At 35.9% G+C, this 16,218-nt stretch overlaps 1 protein-coding gene across 4 annotated transcripts in view; it reads left to right on the top strand.

Moving 5' to 3' along the window:
• Window positions 1-16,218, top strand: part of capt (adenylyl cyclase-associated protein 1) — a 122,194-nt gene that overhangs the window by 103,147 nt on the left and 2,829 nt on the right. For 3 of the 4 annotated variants that reach the window (XM_088263339.1, XM_088263337.1, XM_088263340.1), the window contains 7 exons: window positions 6,499-6,758; window positions 8,452-8,537; window positions 9,225-9,420; window positions 10,461-10,647; window positions 13,275-13,421; window positions 14,475-14,659; window positions 15,789-15,995. In XM_088263339.1, coding sequence (XP_088119465.1) covers window positions 6,726-6,758; window positions 8,452-8,537; window positions 9,225-9,420; window positions 10,461-10,647; window positions 13,275-13,421; window positions 14,475-14,659; window positions 15,789-15,995 — 1,041 coding nt within the window. In that variant the 5' untranslated portion in view covers window positions 6,499-6,725. The remainder of the gene's footprint in view (window positions 1-6,498; window positions 6,759-8,451; window positions 8,538-9,224; window positions 9,421-10,460; window positions 10,648-13,274; window positions 13,422-14,474; window positions 14,660-15,788; window positions 15,996-16,218) is intronic. The other variant, XM_088263338.1, reaches the window with a different exon arrangement.

Genomic DNA, 16,218 nt, shown 5'->3' with positions numbered 1-16,218 from the left:
TGAAGTAATCGACGTCACATATTACTGTTGTTGAATTGAAAAAATGGATAAATCATACCTATTGAGCAATTCACAACATTTTGTGTGTCCAAATCCTTCTTTGCGTTGTGGCCCTTTGGCATTTAATATTTCGTTCCGAACATTTTTAATTTGTTGTTGACGGATGTTAGAGGTCAAAATAAAATATGGAACAAAGGCAAAATAAAGGAATGGGTAAAAATGATCAAGAGTTAATTTTATCAAAATTGTAAAATGTTTACATTCTTAATTTTTTTCTCTTTTTTGTGTGTATATTAGGTTAAAATCGGTAAAAACAATAAAAAATGTAGTAATAAAGAACTTCACCGACAAGACACACAAGGTGCCTTGGTGGGTCTCTGCAAAAAAAAAGTTCTAAATATGTATAAATTGTAATTTAAATAAATGTATTCAAATAGAAAAAAAACAGCGGTGTTTCCCATTATATTGAGGATAAAGCACATAATAAATATTTTTTATTCTCTTTTTCTCTAATTTTTCGAAATCATTTTTTGTTATTGTTATAGCTGACGTATCTCCGATTTATTTTCTCCCATAAATGGATATGTCTGGCCGTGCGACCTCGCCGCGCTTGCAACACTCGAATAGAACGGATAGTACCCATCGCGGTTCAGGAAATTGGACTCCTTATACGTAGCGCTGATTGGATGCAGAACCGATTCCTCCAGCTTGGCGCGGGGCCAGATGGCGGTGGATCGATTAGTCGTGTAGGTTCAGCTAACTTCAAACACTGTCACCGTTATGTGTGTGAATCTTGCAGGGAACGGGAACAGGAACAGGAACTAATTCATCATTTTGTATTGTTCTCCGAGTTTTGCCGAATTTCGTTTAGATTATAATTACTGCAAAGTTCGCGTCGTACCACAAAAGATAGTCATTACTCGACCAGTCGTACTTTACATTTCTCAAGAAGCCACGTAAAGAAGGTCCACTGCAATACTGTCGAATGTCCAAAACTATACACATATCTTTTTATGTATTTAATTTAATACCTAGTCATCAATAGCCCGCGACTCAATTTTCTTTAAACCCAGGTAACATTTAATGTAATTATTTTTTTTCTTAAAAACACAGTTTTTGTGATTGTAATAATTTTTTAAATCAAATTTCAATATACATGTTTTCTAAAAAAAAATGGAAACACGTCTGGCCCATAGTCTGTGGCCCGTCGTGGCCGGTCGCGGTATGAATGTGAACATTTGAGATCTCAGCCTTAATTCCAAAATCTCCCAAGAGCCTCCGAGTATCATAGTTTTTTTAATTTTATTATCTCATTCAATTGAAGCTCGAAACTCTATACTGGAGCTTATTTATAATATAAGCAAGAAATTATTCCAAGCGGCAGGACTAAATGTTTCTTTATTCGGTTCGCTTAAAATACAGATACTTTTGTTAACCGTAATTCGGTAGAATTTTCCCTAACATGAATAAAGTGTCGTATCGCTGTGTTGCTCTGACTAACTTCTACACGCCTTACCTGTGGTTAGAGGTTTAATTACACGACTGCCGAGCAGCTACGCCTCATTAAAATGGTTGGATTTTTTTGGCTCCTCCTTCCAGTAAAGTTCGCGGGCTTCTCTTCTTATGAAACTCATTTAGGCAAAATATATAATGTACAAACATGCACTCTTAATATTACATAAGACTAACAGTTTCAAAATGAACTTGTTCCACGTAACAAAAACTCGATTGAACTTTCAAAATGAACTTGTTCCACATTATTTTTTGACATCTCATCAAAGATGAAGAAGAATATGGAAGTCTGGGCATTTACGGGGCTGACGACCGTCATAGGCTGGTTTAAGTGATCACTTTACACACGTGTAACATTCACCCATTATTGACGACCACACTACTCAAATTCTTGGAAGTTCTATATATATGAAACAATTTATAAACCTTGTTCTTGAATCACTAGAACTTCACTAGAGACATCTATTGATGAGATGTAAAGAAGGTTTTTATTAAGCAGAAACTCTTATATTAGTATGTGAGGTCCGAATCCTGGATTATAATCACACACATGAGAAACGCCAGAAAATACCATTTCATTTTTATTATTAAGCTTATAATTTGACCAAATAATTTATTTACAACATTTTGAGTGTGTCCAAATACTGGATTCACAAAATCTGGATTATCTCCAATTACAAGAGTTATTTTCATATTATTATAATTTTTTTAAAATAAATAAATAAATATAAATATTTAAATAAATTTTACCATATAAGACAAGTGGTACAAGCTCACTCGAGGATTAAATAATATTATTTATATTACGAGCATGGATATTATTTGTTTCTTAAGTGAAAAAAAACGTTTAGCCTATACAATTTCCAAGTTTAAAATTATTTTTGCACAAATAATTTTCAATTACATAAAACCTTTGAAATATTTTATACATGCATCCATGTCACCAGACACAACATAAAAGGCCTATAGCATTTCTATCTCCGTCATGTATTTCAGGACTCATTTCAGGAAAATTCACTTGACGCGCGGTTACAAAATGTTTTACTTGTAAACATACGTACACATACTCGTATAGTATATATTATTACATCGCTCACTCCTTTCAAGAACGTCATAAATAAAAAACATGATTTTTCAGGAGAGCGTTTTTAAAGTTTGAAAATATAATGCAATGTTTTAAAAATAAATATCAAGCCACTTATTAAACTTTTTACTGTGCAACACATCCTATGAGGTAAAACCTGAAGGTTTTATATTTATATTTTTTTTTTTTTTATTTTTTTTTTTTATTTTTTTTTTTTTTTTTTTTTTTTTTTTTTTTTTTTTTTTTTTTTTTTTTTTTTTTTTTTTTTTTTTTTTTTTTTTTTTTTTAATTTTTTTTTTTTAATTTTTTTTTTTTTTTTTTTTTTTTTTTTTTTTTTTTTTTTTTTTTTTTTTTTTTTTTTTTTTTTTTTTTTTTTTTTTTTTTTTTTTTTTTTTTTTTTTTTTTTTTTTTTTTTTTTTTTTTTTTTTTTTTTTTTAATTCTCGTGGAACATCCCGTTAAAATGATGTTTCCACGTTGTTCAATAAGTCTCGGTACAGAATGTTAGAATTGCTTTTTTATGTTTGCATGTTGTCAGTATTCGGCCTAGTAATACTATCGTTGGTATTATTATAAAACTTAATGCCTCGGTTACACCATGTACTTTTAGATTACTGATACATGTTTCGTTTTCTACGCAGCGAATATTGCTTCTCATAAAACGTATTATGGATTTAATTTTTTGTTTTATCTAAATTAAAGAAAAGCACATAACCGGCGTATATTGTTAGACGTGTCTTATACATCATTTTAATATTCCGCGGGGTTATATACTTCGTGTTATGTTGTTTTGTTTCGAATTTCGGTCGGCCACAATAAGTTAGGGTGTCACGACCTGTTATTGACAGTATAAGACACTAAATATGGAAAATATGACAGCCTTCTTCTTATGTCTAGTATTGAACAAATGCCACCCTCTTGGACATCCACAGTTGTCTGTTGGACGCGACTCTCTTCCAGTGCAGGCTCGTCACTTTTTTAATGTCATCGGACCATCTTGTCTGGAGCCTACCCACGCTTCTGCGTCCTGTTCTAGGCCTTCAATCAAGCACCTTTTTCGTCCATAAATCCTCAGACACACGTGCCAAATGACCTGCCCCGTTCCACTTTATGACTTATATACTTTTTAAGTGTTTTATGCATATGCGTTTTCCCCAGAATGTAAAATATTTGACTTTGCTTTTGGACAGTCGGATTGGTCGTGTTATCTTATTATGGTATTCGCAATTTAGTTGCAAACCGACCTCCGAGGGCTGCCAATGCAGAGGGTAGTATTTTCGAGAACGAAGGGTTGATATTTATTGCGTCACGGGTCATAAATTACGGAAATTCACCTTCGTATGATATAATATTTTTGTGAAAGGAAGTAACGTTCCGCTGATAATGGCCGGGGTGTAATAAACATGTTTGCTGACGGACTTGTAATGACAACAGATATTGGCGATCAGAGTTTATTGGGTCGTTTGCGCTATCTCGCATCTGTGCTCTACGAGTACAGTATCAAGACCGGTGAACTAATATTTTCATTAATCGATTAGTCTGTTCGCTGCTTTGTGAAATTGATAATATTTATGTTTCACATCTGGAAACGGGAGACGCTACGTATCCCATTCGTAATGGGTTAAGAAAAATTACCGCTTCGTAAATAAACTCGCCGGTTGGCGGAAATTCTATTTCTACGTATTTCAATTCTACGATGAAACCAACTTTCCGCATTGTTCTAACGTTTATCCTTCAACGGTTGAGCGGTATGATATTTGCGATCCATTTTCATAAATGCGTTTTTATTCTCGACGAATACTAAGATTTAACTAGGATCATTATATAGGATCAAATATACTCACAATTTGTATGGGTGTGACGCTAGTATCAGTGCAATACGTAAATTGCACAATACATAAAGAGACTGTGGTTTTAAGTCCCTGATATACAATTTTATTTGAAAAAAAAAAACATTCATGAACGTTTTAAACATTATAATAATTGAATTAAAAAATATTTTCATTACTACATAAATTGTTTCACGATTTTCATATATAATATCAAAACAAACTCTGTATTGATTCATTTCGAAATAAAAAAATTGTATTTTATTACAATCTCTCATAAAAAGTTTTATTTTTCATTGGGTCACCAGGTAATAAACACGACATTTTCTGTTATTCCAACTGTCCATAAATAATTAATAATCTCAACATTTTAGGATATGTCCAAATCCTAAAAGCCTGAGTATTTACGGGGCTTATGAACTGTCATAGGCTAGTTAAGTGATCTTCAGTATGTTAAATAATCCGGCTAGGATCTTGCGTACTTTTAAATAAAAAATTAAAGGGTCTCTGCTAAATAAAAGCTTTCTAAAAATCAATCATAGATGGCTCCCGTGAACTTAAACGACGTTATAAGATTTTTGACATTCGTATGAGTTCCAAAAATTGTGTAGTGCGGTTGTCAATAATGGATGAAATGGTGAATTTTACACGCGTGTAGTGATCCTTAACCAGCCTATGAGATGTCATAAGCCCTGTAAATACCCAGACTTACATTTTCTTCTTCATCTATGTTGATATGTCAAAGTGGTAAATTAATAATCAAACTGTATTTTATCCTCCTACTCCGACATTTTAACGCTCGGAACGTTGCTAAACTTGAGGAATACGATAGCTCGCATGCACACGAAGACGATATTTCGCTCACTCCTTTCAAGAACGTCATAAATCAAAAAACTTGATTTTTCAGTAGAACGTTTTTAAAGTTTTGAAATATAATACAATGTAATAAAAATAAATATCAAGCCACTTACTGAACTTTTTACTGTGTAACAGATCTTTTTAGGTAAAACCTGAAGGTTTTTTCTCCATTTGAAAAATATTTAGTATATTTAAAAAAAAAAATAAAAAAAACCTTTTCTTCAAAATGCAAAAACAACACTTTCTGCCCTGTAGCGGGTAAATATTATGTTAAAAATATGCCGCTTTTGCTGGGATATAGTACATTTTCTGGGCATTCCGAAAACATGCACAACTGAAAATTGTCGATTTTTGATTTATGACGTTCTTGAAAGGAGTGAGCGATTTGTGTATTCAAAAAAGAAATGCCCTTAGAATATTTAACTTTTTTTTTACTTTCAGTATTCGATAAACTCGTTCAAAACAAAAGGCCTGAAAACAAGGTGGCACTTTGTTGTTTTCAGCGGATTCCGGGGAAATATTGATGTTGACACTTCTACGGAAAATTGGATTATTTCTTAATTAAGTTGTTGCCGAATTGTTCGCATCAATTATACTTTATTGTTCGCAGTTGGACATACCGAGTGTGACGAAAACATGGTACGTGCCGATTTTTTCAGCACACATTTTCATGATAACAATACACAATATATAAAGGGATGCTGAAATATTTAAATATCAAATTGTATTAGGGCGGAATATTCGATACCCTGCAACTTAATTTTCTTTAAACCCGGGTAACATTTAACGTAATTGATTTTTTTCTTCTTAAAACACCGGTTTTGTATGAAAAATTAAATGATTTGAGTGACCTTTACCTCGTTATCATCGTTGATCGAGCGACATTGCCCTGAGGACCTTTATCTAGTGACCTCGGTCTCGTCGTTGACCGAGCTACGTTGCTTCAAAGACCTTTACCTAGTGACCTTGGTCTCATCGTTGACCAAGCGCCTTTGACCATAGGACCTTTACCTAGTGACCTTGGCCTCGTCGTTGACCGAGCTACTTTGCTTCGAAGACCTTTACCTAGTGACCTTGGTCTCGTCGTTGACCAAGCGACTGACCCGAGGACCTTACCTAGTGACCCTGAATTCGTAAACTGGGAGAATCTGGAGACTTCACTGATAATATCTTGTCTCCAAATACAAATTGTGACAATATTGTTTGTCCATTCGCAGGTGCGGAAGGTCAGGCGTCCCCGCAGGTGTCCCCCGCCGAGCTAGAGCGCCTGTTTGAGCGCCTGGAGCGAGTGGTGTCCCGCCTGGAGAGAGTCGCGGGAGTGCTGCCCCCGCCGCCCCCCTCGCCGCCGCCCGCCGCGCCCCCGCCGGACTCGCCCGAGGACACGCCACCGCCCTCGCTCTCGCCCTCCCCGCCCGCCTCCCCGCCCAGCGACTCGGAGCCAGCCATGAGTGTCCAGGGCTACCAGGATATTGTGCAGGTTTGTAGTCCACAGCACTGCGGCACCTGAGCGATTGCAGTCCAAGAGTATACGGGTGAAACACGCGAAGGAACTGATCACGGAGTACTCCCGGAAACTTACTACGGAAGGTTAAAACCAGTGATCCCCACACGGTAGTTCGCCGAGGCTCTTTCAGTGGCTCGTGTAGGATATTAAATTTGCCTAGTAATTTTTTGAATTATGTTTATTTTTATATTATTTTTTGACATCTCATCAAACATAAAGAAGAATATGGAAGTCTGGGCATTCACGGGGCTGACGACCGTCATAGGCTGGTTTAAGTGATCACTTTACACACGTGTAACATTCACCAATTCTACCCATTATTGACAACCACACTACTCAAATTCTTGGAAGTTCTATATATATGAATCAATTTTGTAACATTGTTCTTGCATCACTACAACTTCAATAGAGACATCTATTGGTGAGATGAGAAGAAGCTTTTTATTTAGCAGAAACTATAATTCTCTATAATTGTGACGCGTACTTGCTCGCAATCAAAGTCACATCCTTGGAAGGCCACTACTGGACTTCGAGAAGGCGAAGCTCCTAACGCCAAGACAGGTCGTGAATTACATGACTCACGTAGGTCTTGAGAGTGAGCTATGACATAGAGGGAGGTCACAATAGACCTAATATGGTCGCAGTGACACAAGGAATGCAAGATACCGTGATCTCTTATAATAAAATAAAAAAAAATTGATTGCGGATGCTTCTAAAGAATGCAGTCGGAGGTGTGATGCACAAAACTAGGCGAGGACTAACGCGACGTCAAATTGGTGATAATGCATAAAGAATTATCACAAGAGGTGAGATCATACATGATCACTGGTGCAAAATGCCAAACACTCCCCTAGTGGAATGGAAGGTCGGTCGGTTAGTTTTCTATGCTTTTCTTAGGTTTTTTACTTACTGATTGATTAGCTACAACCGATTAATGTATCTCAATTCTTGCATTTAAAAAAAATATGGAGAATCAGACTTCTTCAATAAAATATATTGGTAAATCTTCTTCTTCTTTTGTAGATCCTAGGGATCTGTTTGTGCCTCCGCATGTCGTTCTTGGGATGTTGACTTCCAGCTATCTTTCCATCTTTTCGGAGGTCTGCCTGGGGGTCTGCGTCCTTCAGGGTTACCTTGAAGGGCGATACGTGGAAGTCTGTCTTCTGACATTCAGTTTATATGTTCATTCCAGTATCGCCTTCGTTGTCGTCCCCACCTCACGATATCCTCTGTCTTACACATGCTCCGGATGTCGGTATTTCTTACTCGGTCTCGCAATGTGTTTCCAGTTATGGTTCGGAGAGTGGTAAATCTTATACGTTATAAATAATGCACAAAAATATTACAACTCCCATTTAGTAAAAAGCAACTAGTTGCTAGTCTGACAGCAAATAAAAGGTACAAACCGATCGCCACCATTTTTTTCTACGACTCTCGAAGTGTTTTCCTTCTATTTAGTCCCTGATATTTGCGGATCGTGATGTGATAGTGTTAGGACTCTTTGATGGCAAAATATCAAGAAATCTTTTATTACCTGTAACAAAAGTAATCATTCCATGTTTCTATTACAAAATTTGAACTTTAGCCAACATGATATTCCGCTGCAGTAATTTCTCAATGAGAACGCGTGGAAAATTTTGGAAAATTAATTTGTAATTCATTTCAGGGTCCCCTGGCGCAGTACATCTCCTTGTCAAACCAGATCGGAGGAGATGTTGCCACCCATGCTACCCTGGTGCAGAAAGCTTTCCAGTGAGTGTTGAACAATTGGAGAATTATATTATTTATATAACATATTCAAATACATAGATTATGTCACCAGTTATTTATCTTAGTGAAAGGATTTCTCCTTCATTCTATGCAAACCCATATAAATTGTGTGTGCATAATAGTTTTTCAACTTAGCTTCGCACTACTACTTACCCTTATCCTCACCCAATGGTGCATAGCGCACTGCATTGTATTGACGCTGTGTTATCTTGATTGTTACTTACATGAAGACATGGTGATCACTCCTGTACTTCAAGGACCAGTCCAGGGTAAAATGAAATAAATTTTAGAGTGCAAAATCACTTACATTTATTTTCACCCCACCCTGGGAATATAATCCGGGAGCTCCAGTACAGTACGTAAGCGCGCTAACCATTACACTGTGGAGACGTACAAGGCGGACAAATAATTTCACAGTACTGTATTTTGTGCATTATTGTTCAGTGATCTTGATTGATGTAGTCCACACATTCTGAAAAAAAAATTATAATCTAGAAAGACTTATTTTGGTGGTCGACACTGTGAAGGAGAGAGGCATGTCTCCTAGCTTTTGTATAATTTTTCCTTGGTCACGGAACTGTTAGCTGCTGACGGAGATGGATAAATATCTTGTGGAGATTCCACAGTAATCATGATCCAGTCTTGAGGAATGATTTGTTTGTTTTGCAGGGCCCAGCTGCAGTACCTGACTCTGGCGACGCAGTCCGCGCAGCCGGCGGCCGCGCAGCTGCAGGCGCTGCTGGCGCCCACCAGCCAGCAGATCCAGGCCATCCAGGAGTTCCGCGAGAAGAACCGCGTGTCGCCGCTCTTCAACCACCTCTCCGCCATCTCCGAGAGCATCCCCGCCCTGGGCTGGGTGGCTGTGGTACGTTTAGCGGGATAATGGAATAGTCCGGTATTGTCACGACTTCTTCTTGTCCCCTCTTGCACATCTCTTATTGGAGGATTGACGAGTATGATGCCCGTCGCTATACTAACATTGGTCCTGTATACCAGTTGTCTGCAACTGGTGTGCCGTGGCATACTGGTGTGCTGTCAGCCGAATACAGGTGTACCACGGTCAAATTCAATGTATTTGACATCTTAAAATTTTTCATTATGTATTTAATACGTAATGATAAATGATTTTTCGTAATTTTATTTTTTAATTTCAATTCGAATCAATGTTAAGAATTAGTGTTAAGGTCGAATTAGTGTTAAGGGAGTGAGGGAACATTTCGGAAGTTATGAAACAGGATAATCGTAAACTTTATCTTCTTCAAACCCTTATCTGCACCCCAATGGTGCATAAGGCACTGCATCATACAAACGCAGTGTTATCTTGATCGTTAACACATGAAGGAAAGGTGATCAGCCCTCCGCTTCAGGTACCAGTCCAGGGTAATATTGAATAAATATTTGAGTGAAAAAAAATCACTTATATTTATTTGACCCCCCTGGGGGGTCGATCCCGGGGCCTCCAGAACGGTAGCCGAGCGTGCTGACCATTACACTACGGAGGCAAACAATATAGGCGGATAATATTAATTTAGTATAGAATAATTATTATAACTAAATAATTTTTCAATGGTCTGTATATTTTACCTATATATTTTGGCTTTTGCTGTGCGGCGAAATTCTAGGAAGAATTCTGGTGTGCCATAGGTGAGAAAAGGTTGCAGAGCACTGCCGCAATATACTACCGCACAAAACATTTCTGTTAAATATATCTTCTTCTTGGTATAGGCCTTGTGGCCAGTTTTTAGGAGGGATTCTTTCGACGGGGACGCCTTCTGCGTTGTCGATTCCCAGCTGTCGATCCATCTTTTTGGTGGTCTGCCTGGGAGTCGTCTTAAATATGTCTAGTGTCAAAAAAGTTTCTTTAGTTTTCTTTTGTATGAGTAAAATAGAAATGGTTTTCCCCAGAGCCCGACTCCTGCTCCTTACGTCAAGGAGATGAATGACGCGGGGCAGTTCTACACTAACCGAGTGCTCAAGGACTGGAAGGAGAAGGACAAGAAGCATGTGGAGTGGTGCAAGTCCTGGGTGCAGACCCTCCAGGAGCTGCAGGCCTTCGTGAAGCAGCACCACACCACGGGCCTCGTGTGGGCAGGTCAATACTAAGTTTAATCTCTGATTCGGACTTCCAGGCACTTCTATTTGGTGATTTGTGTTTCAATATGTAGACAACTATTGTTGCCTAAATTCCTTACATTTTCGCAGCTGTGTGGATGCTGATTTGCAGGATTTTGATAGGGATTTCTAGAAAGAAATCTCTATCAAAAGATTTCTGTACCACATTTCAATTTTATATTTGTCCACATGATGGACGCTTCAGTGCAACCCAGAATATTGACAAAACATGATAACCATACTTCGACTCTTTTATAATTATATCTTATTAAATAATAATAATAATTATTATGAAATTTTAAACAATTCAAAGATATGTATTAGAAATTTTTTTTATTGGAATATAAATCTTGGATATAATGAAACGTTTATTTATATAAACAATATCTTTGTTATTTTATTATGACATATCGCTCACTCCTTTCAAGAACGTCATAAATCAAAAATCGTCAATTTTCAATTGTGCATGTTTTCAGAATGCTCAGAAAATATACTAAATCCCAGCAAAAGAGGCATATTTTTAACCTTACATTTACCTGCTACAGGGCAGAAAATGTTGTTTTTGCATTTTGAAAAAAAGGTATTGTTTAATTATTTTTTTAAATATACTTAATATTTTTCAAATGGAGAAAAAACCTTCAGGTTTTACCTAAAAAGATCTGTTGCACAGTAAAAAGTTCAATAAGTGGCTTGATATTTATTTTTAATACATTGTATTATATTTTAAAACTTTAAAAGCATTCTCCTGAAAAATCAAGTTTTTTGATTTATGACGTTCTTGAAAGGAGTTAGTGATATATCCTCATTTCACGTATATTATATTGCCTGAAATCTAGTTTAAATGTGGTTTTTGATATTCTGAATCAGTTATTAACACATCTATGATCTATAATATACACTTGGCATTGATAATTAATCACAAAATTTAAAAAAAATCATTTATATTTATGGTGTTCGTATTATAGATACATTACTATTCATTTACTTTTCAGCACTTTCCAAGCACTATTTTTTTCACACTAAATTTCTTATAAGAAAAGTAATTTTATATAAAAATCTATTTTATCTGAATGATAATTTTTAAATCATTTTATTTTTATTTTTAAAACCCTTATCCGCACCCCAATGGTGCATAGGGCACTGTGTCATATAACGCAGTGTTATCTTGATCGTTTTACACATGATGGAAAGGTGATCAGCCCTCCGCTTCAGGTACCAGTCCATGGTAATATTGAATAAATATTACAGTGAAAAAATCACGTATATTTATTTTACCCCCCTTGGGAATCGAACCCGGGACCTCCAGAACGGTGGCTGAGCGTGCTGACCATTACACTACGGAGGCGGACATAATTATTTTAAATCATTATTGTATATAATTATAGTTAATTGTAGAACTAATGCCGCTAACATATTTTTTCTATGGTAAAAAGAATATGTTGGCACAAATAGCTATTGGAACCATATGCATTTTTCCTACAGAAATTATAATGAGCAAAACATTTTAGGATTCAGACCTTGCCAACCGAAGTATGACTAATATTGTTAATAATATAATTCAAACCTTTTGATTTTAATAGGTTTTATTAACATGCTATTTAGTGATATTAACATTAATACATAAATATTGTGTGAAAAAAAATGTAAATAATAATTATTTTTTAATACATATTGGGAAATTCGATTATGAAAAAATTTAGTAGTAACTTTGTGTGTCATATTTTCAATTAAATATATACACGCTTTGTGTTTCCACGAGCACTGCGATTTTTTTGAAAGAAAAAAACTGACAAATATGTAATAATTTTAGTTTGAATTAATCAAGCTTTTTTCGCCTCCTAGTATAGTTATTAGCACAATTTACTACCATGCATAATGTTTTAGGTTCGATTCCTGGCTTGGTCAATATAAAATGATTATCAAATCATTTGTGCCATCTAGTTTTAAAACAAACACTCAACACACACACAAATGATTTGTGCAATATGCAAATGTGACCAGAGCTTTATTTCTAACCTGTCCAGTAGTGATTGAAATTTTATCCACAATGAGATGTTTTTCTAGAATGTGTTTCGCAGAAACTTTGTGATACATTTTATAAACTTTATAAAATTAAACTACTTTGTTTTGAATCACTTTTTATTGGTACTTTTTTCCAACCGGTTTCGACAAGAATCTTTTCATCATCAGGCAAAGACTAACTTTGTTTTTGCCCGATGATGACAAGGTTCTTGATGAAACCAGTTGAAAAAAAATACCAATAAAAAGTGGTTATAAACAAATTAGTTTCATTTTATAAAGTTGAAAAAAAACAACAAGATGTGACTACCGAAATACACAGTAAAGATAGTTTAAGGGCGCTTGTGCACTACAAGGAATTTTACTGTCTAGCAGTCCATTGCACCGATCGAGTGCACCAATGCGGAGAAAGACGGACAATTACACAAGTCAACTATCCATTTTTTCGTGCTAACCGGACTGCCAGACAGTAAAATTCCGTGTAGAGCACAAGGAGCTCTATGTCTCTGTGTATACATCACGGGTTGGGTAGAATATGTGTCTAGCGGCTTACGGCTAATGGTACCTGTAAACTGTGGTTGTTGCTAGGCCGTGGGTCTTGCCCCCCTCCCCCGCCCTGCGGCCCCCCTCCGCCGCCGTGCCCTCCGCCCGTTGCGGACTTTGCCAGCGACCCATCGGCCGACGAGAGGTCCGCCCTCTTTGCCCAAATCAATAAGGGCGAAGACATCACCAAGAGTGAGTTCTCGTTGCCTGACCTCTGCCATTTTATATTAACCTGATAATGGAATAATAAATAAAAAATTTAAAAATTAAAAAAAAAACAGTTTCTGCTTAGAATTATCATTATGCATTTTGTTATATAAATGTTTGTTTCTTCAATAGACTAATTAGAAAAAATGCAATGTAAAATATTTCTTAAATGCATTTTATACTTAATATCTTACTTATAAAATTTGATCCTATACAAACATTGGATTTGACCCCTGAGAGTTTTATATAATATTTGGTTCTATTTGAATATAATTAAATAAAAATTGCAACACTAATTACTATCATTAATAAAGAACACGATAATTTTAATATGTACTAAAATGTGTATTTTTTGCTTTCATAGTGTATTAGATACAAAATAATTTAATCTTTTACTTTTGCACAATGCATTGTAATTAACAATCAATGACAACAATGTTGCAAGAACATGTAACTCATGAACATTCTTGACAATGACAATATTATTTTTGCGATCTCTTCTGCCAATTTTGTATTGACATATTTTTATATTATCGCAACAGTCGGTAAAAAGATAATAAAATATATCAATGATAAAAGAGATTGCGAAAACTAGAATGGATAGTTTTGATTTCATTAATCGATTCGGCAGTCACTTTGTAGTAATATCTATCCATTTTTAATTTAAGTTTTACTCGGTAAATACCACTATTTCTTAAAATCTATTGTGATACGTGTTTCGATGCATTCAGCATAATTTTCAAACGCCGTATGTGAAGCCAAGTCCAAATCTTATAATTGTGTCCTTGGGACGTTAAGATAGGACACAACTCTAAAATTTAGACTTGGCTTTACATACGGGGTTTGAAAATCATGCTGAATGCATCAAAACACGTGTCATAAAAGATTTTGAGAAATTTTAATTAGTATTTACTAAGTGAAACTAAGATTAAAGATAAATAGTTATAGTTGGGTAAAGGGGTTTCATATTCTTGCAATATTGGCGACATATTGTTTTATTGCAATATTATGAGGATATTTTTTGTTTGATGGGGGAAGGTCTGAAGAAGGTGACGTCGGACATGCAGACGCACAAGAACACGACGCTGCGCGAGGGGCCGGCCCCCTTCCGCGCGCCCCCCGCCGCGGGCCCCAAGGGCTTCAGCAAGGCCCTGCCCACTCCGGGCGTCGGTCAGATTGACAAGCCCCCTGTCTTTTCCAGGGACGGCAAGAAATGGTTGATTGTAAGTTTACATTTTTAATGTTTTACTTCTTAAAATAGGGTCTTCATTTTTTACTTCTAAAAATAGGGTCCCGTTTTTTTATTTTCAATTACAGATTTTCATATTTTGATTTGTGTTATGCCTCATTTTTATAATCAAAGTTTGAGTAGGTAGCATTCGGTTAATTTGAATGCTCAGTGTCAAGTTATTTTTTTATATATATGTATATAGCTATATAAAAAAATTGTTTTTTTAAAATCAGTTTTCCTTTTTATTTAGAAATATTTTTTAAGCCTTACTATTTTATTTAAATGTTATTTATTTTAATTAAATAAAATTTATACTTAATAATTTTAAAAACATCTATAATTAGACTTTTTTTAAATCATTTCATTAATTGATTCGGCAGTCACTTTGTGGTCAATTTAATCATTACCCTGTTTTATGTAATGTTTGTCGGGTTTTTAATAAATAATTAAAAATATAATAATGCACAACTGTCTAAAAATTAATATTCCATCTATGAAAATATAAATGTATTAAATGTTAATGTTTTTCTATAATAATATAAAACACACTAAGGACGGGTAAGGTATTTCTACCTGTTTGGTCAATTTATGATTAAGGACGGAAAAAGTATTTTTTACGTTTTGCGTTGTCCTCATTGCTAAGTCAGAAATTATTTCATGTTTTTATATTAATATTATGTACAAATCTCTTCATTAAGGTTTAAACTATGTATGTATGCACAATTATCAAATCCCATCGCCAGTGTAAAAAAATAGCAGTCCGAAATGTGTTAATATGCTTTATTTTAACACCTTAACGACTGGTGCAGCAATTTTATCCAACCTTTAAGGATCAGTCCCGGGCAAAGTGGTATGAATAAACACATGTTTTGCTTTGCTCAGCGTTACGACTACTTGTAAAACCGCGATAACATGAGACCAGTCCTTAATAAGATACATCTTATTTCAGCGTGACTAGCCGTTAAGGTGTTACAATACATATTGTGATAAGACTTCACCTTCCACACAAGTTTTTGAAACCGATTGGATATAGAGTCACATAGTGATAATCCACTGAATAACACCGTGTAACTCTAGGGTATGATAGAGCGTGTATTGAGTAATATGTATAATTGTTCCAGGAATACCAGAAGGGTAACTCCGGGCTGATAGTGGAAGACGCCGAGATGAACAACGTGGTGTACATGTTCAAGTGTCGGGACAGCGTCCTCACCGTCAAGGGGAAGATCAACAGCATCGTGTTGGACTCTTGCACCAAGTGCTCCGTGGTGTTCGAGTCTCTGGTCGCCAGCGTGGAGTTTGTCAACTGCCAGTCCGTGCAGATGCAGGTCTGTGTCTATCCTTACTACTTGTATCTCTCTCTCTGGTTTCAATCCTGCGGATTGGTCTGATTCTAGACGAGAACTGGCAATGATTTATTAGCAGTGGATTTCCCGGCTGTTGGCAACCTTACATCGGCTCTCAGAAGACACGCGGAATCTTTAGACCCTTTGGCCTAGCCAGCCACATTTTCACGGCAGTAGTTGTTATCGTGGCTTGCTGCGTCCAATG

The sequence above is a fragment of the Brachycentrus maculatus genome, unplaced genomic scaffold (assembly GCF_059751285.1).
Source record: "Brachycentrus maculatus isolate JH-2025_06_01 unplaced genomic scaffold, ASM5975128v1 h1tg000199l, whole genome shotgun sequence".
In the NCBI taxonomy this organism is placed as follows: Eukaryota; Metazoa; Arthropoda; class Insecta; order Trichoptera; family Brachycentridae; genus Brachycentrus; species Brachycentrus maculatus.
This window is presented reverse-complemented; position numbering and strand designations above follow the sequence as displayed.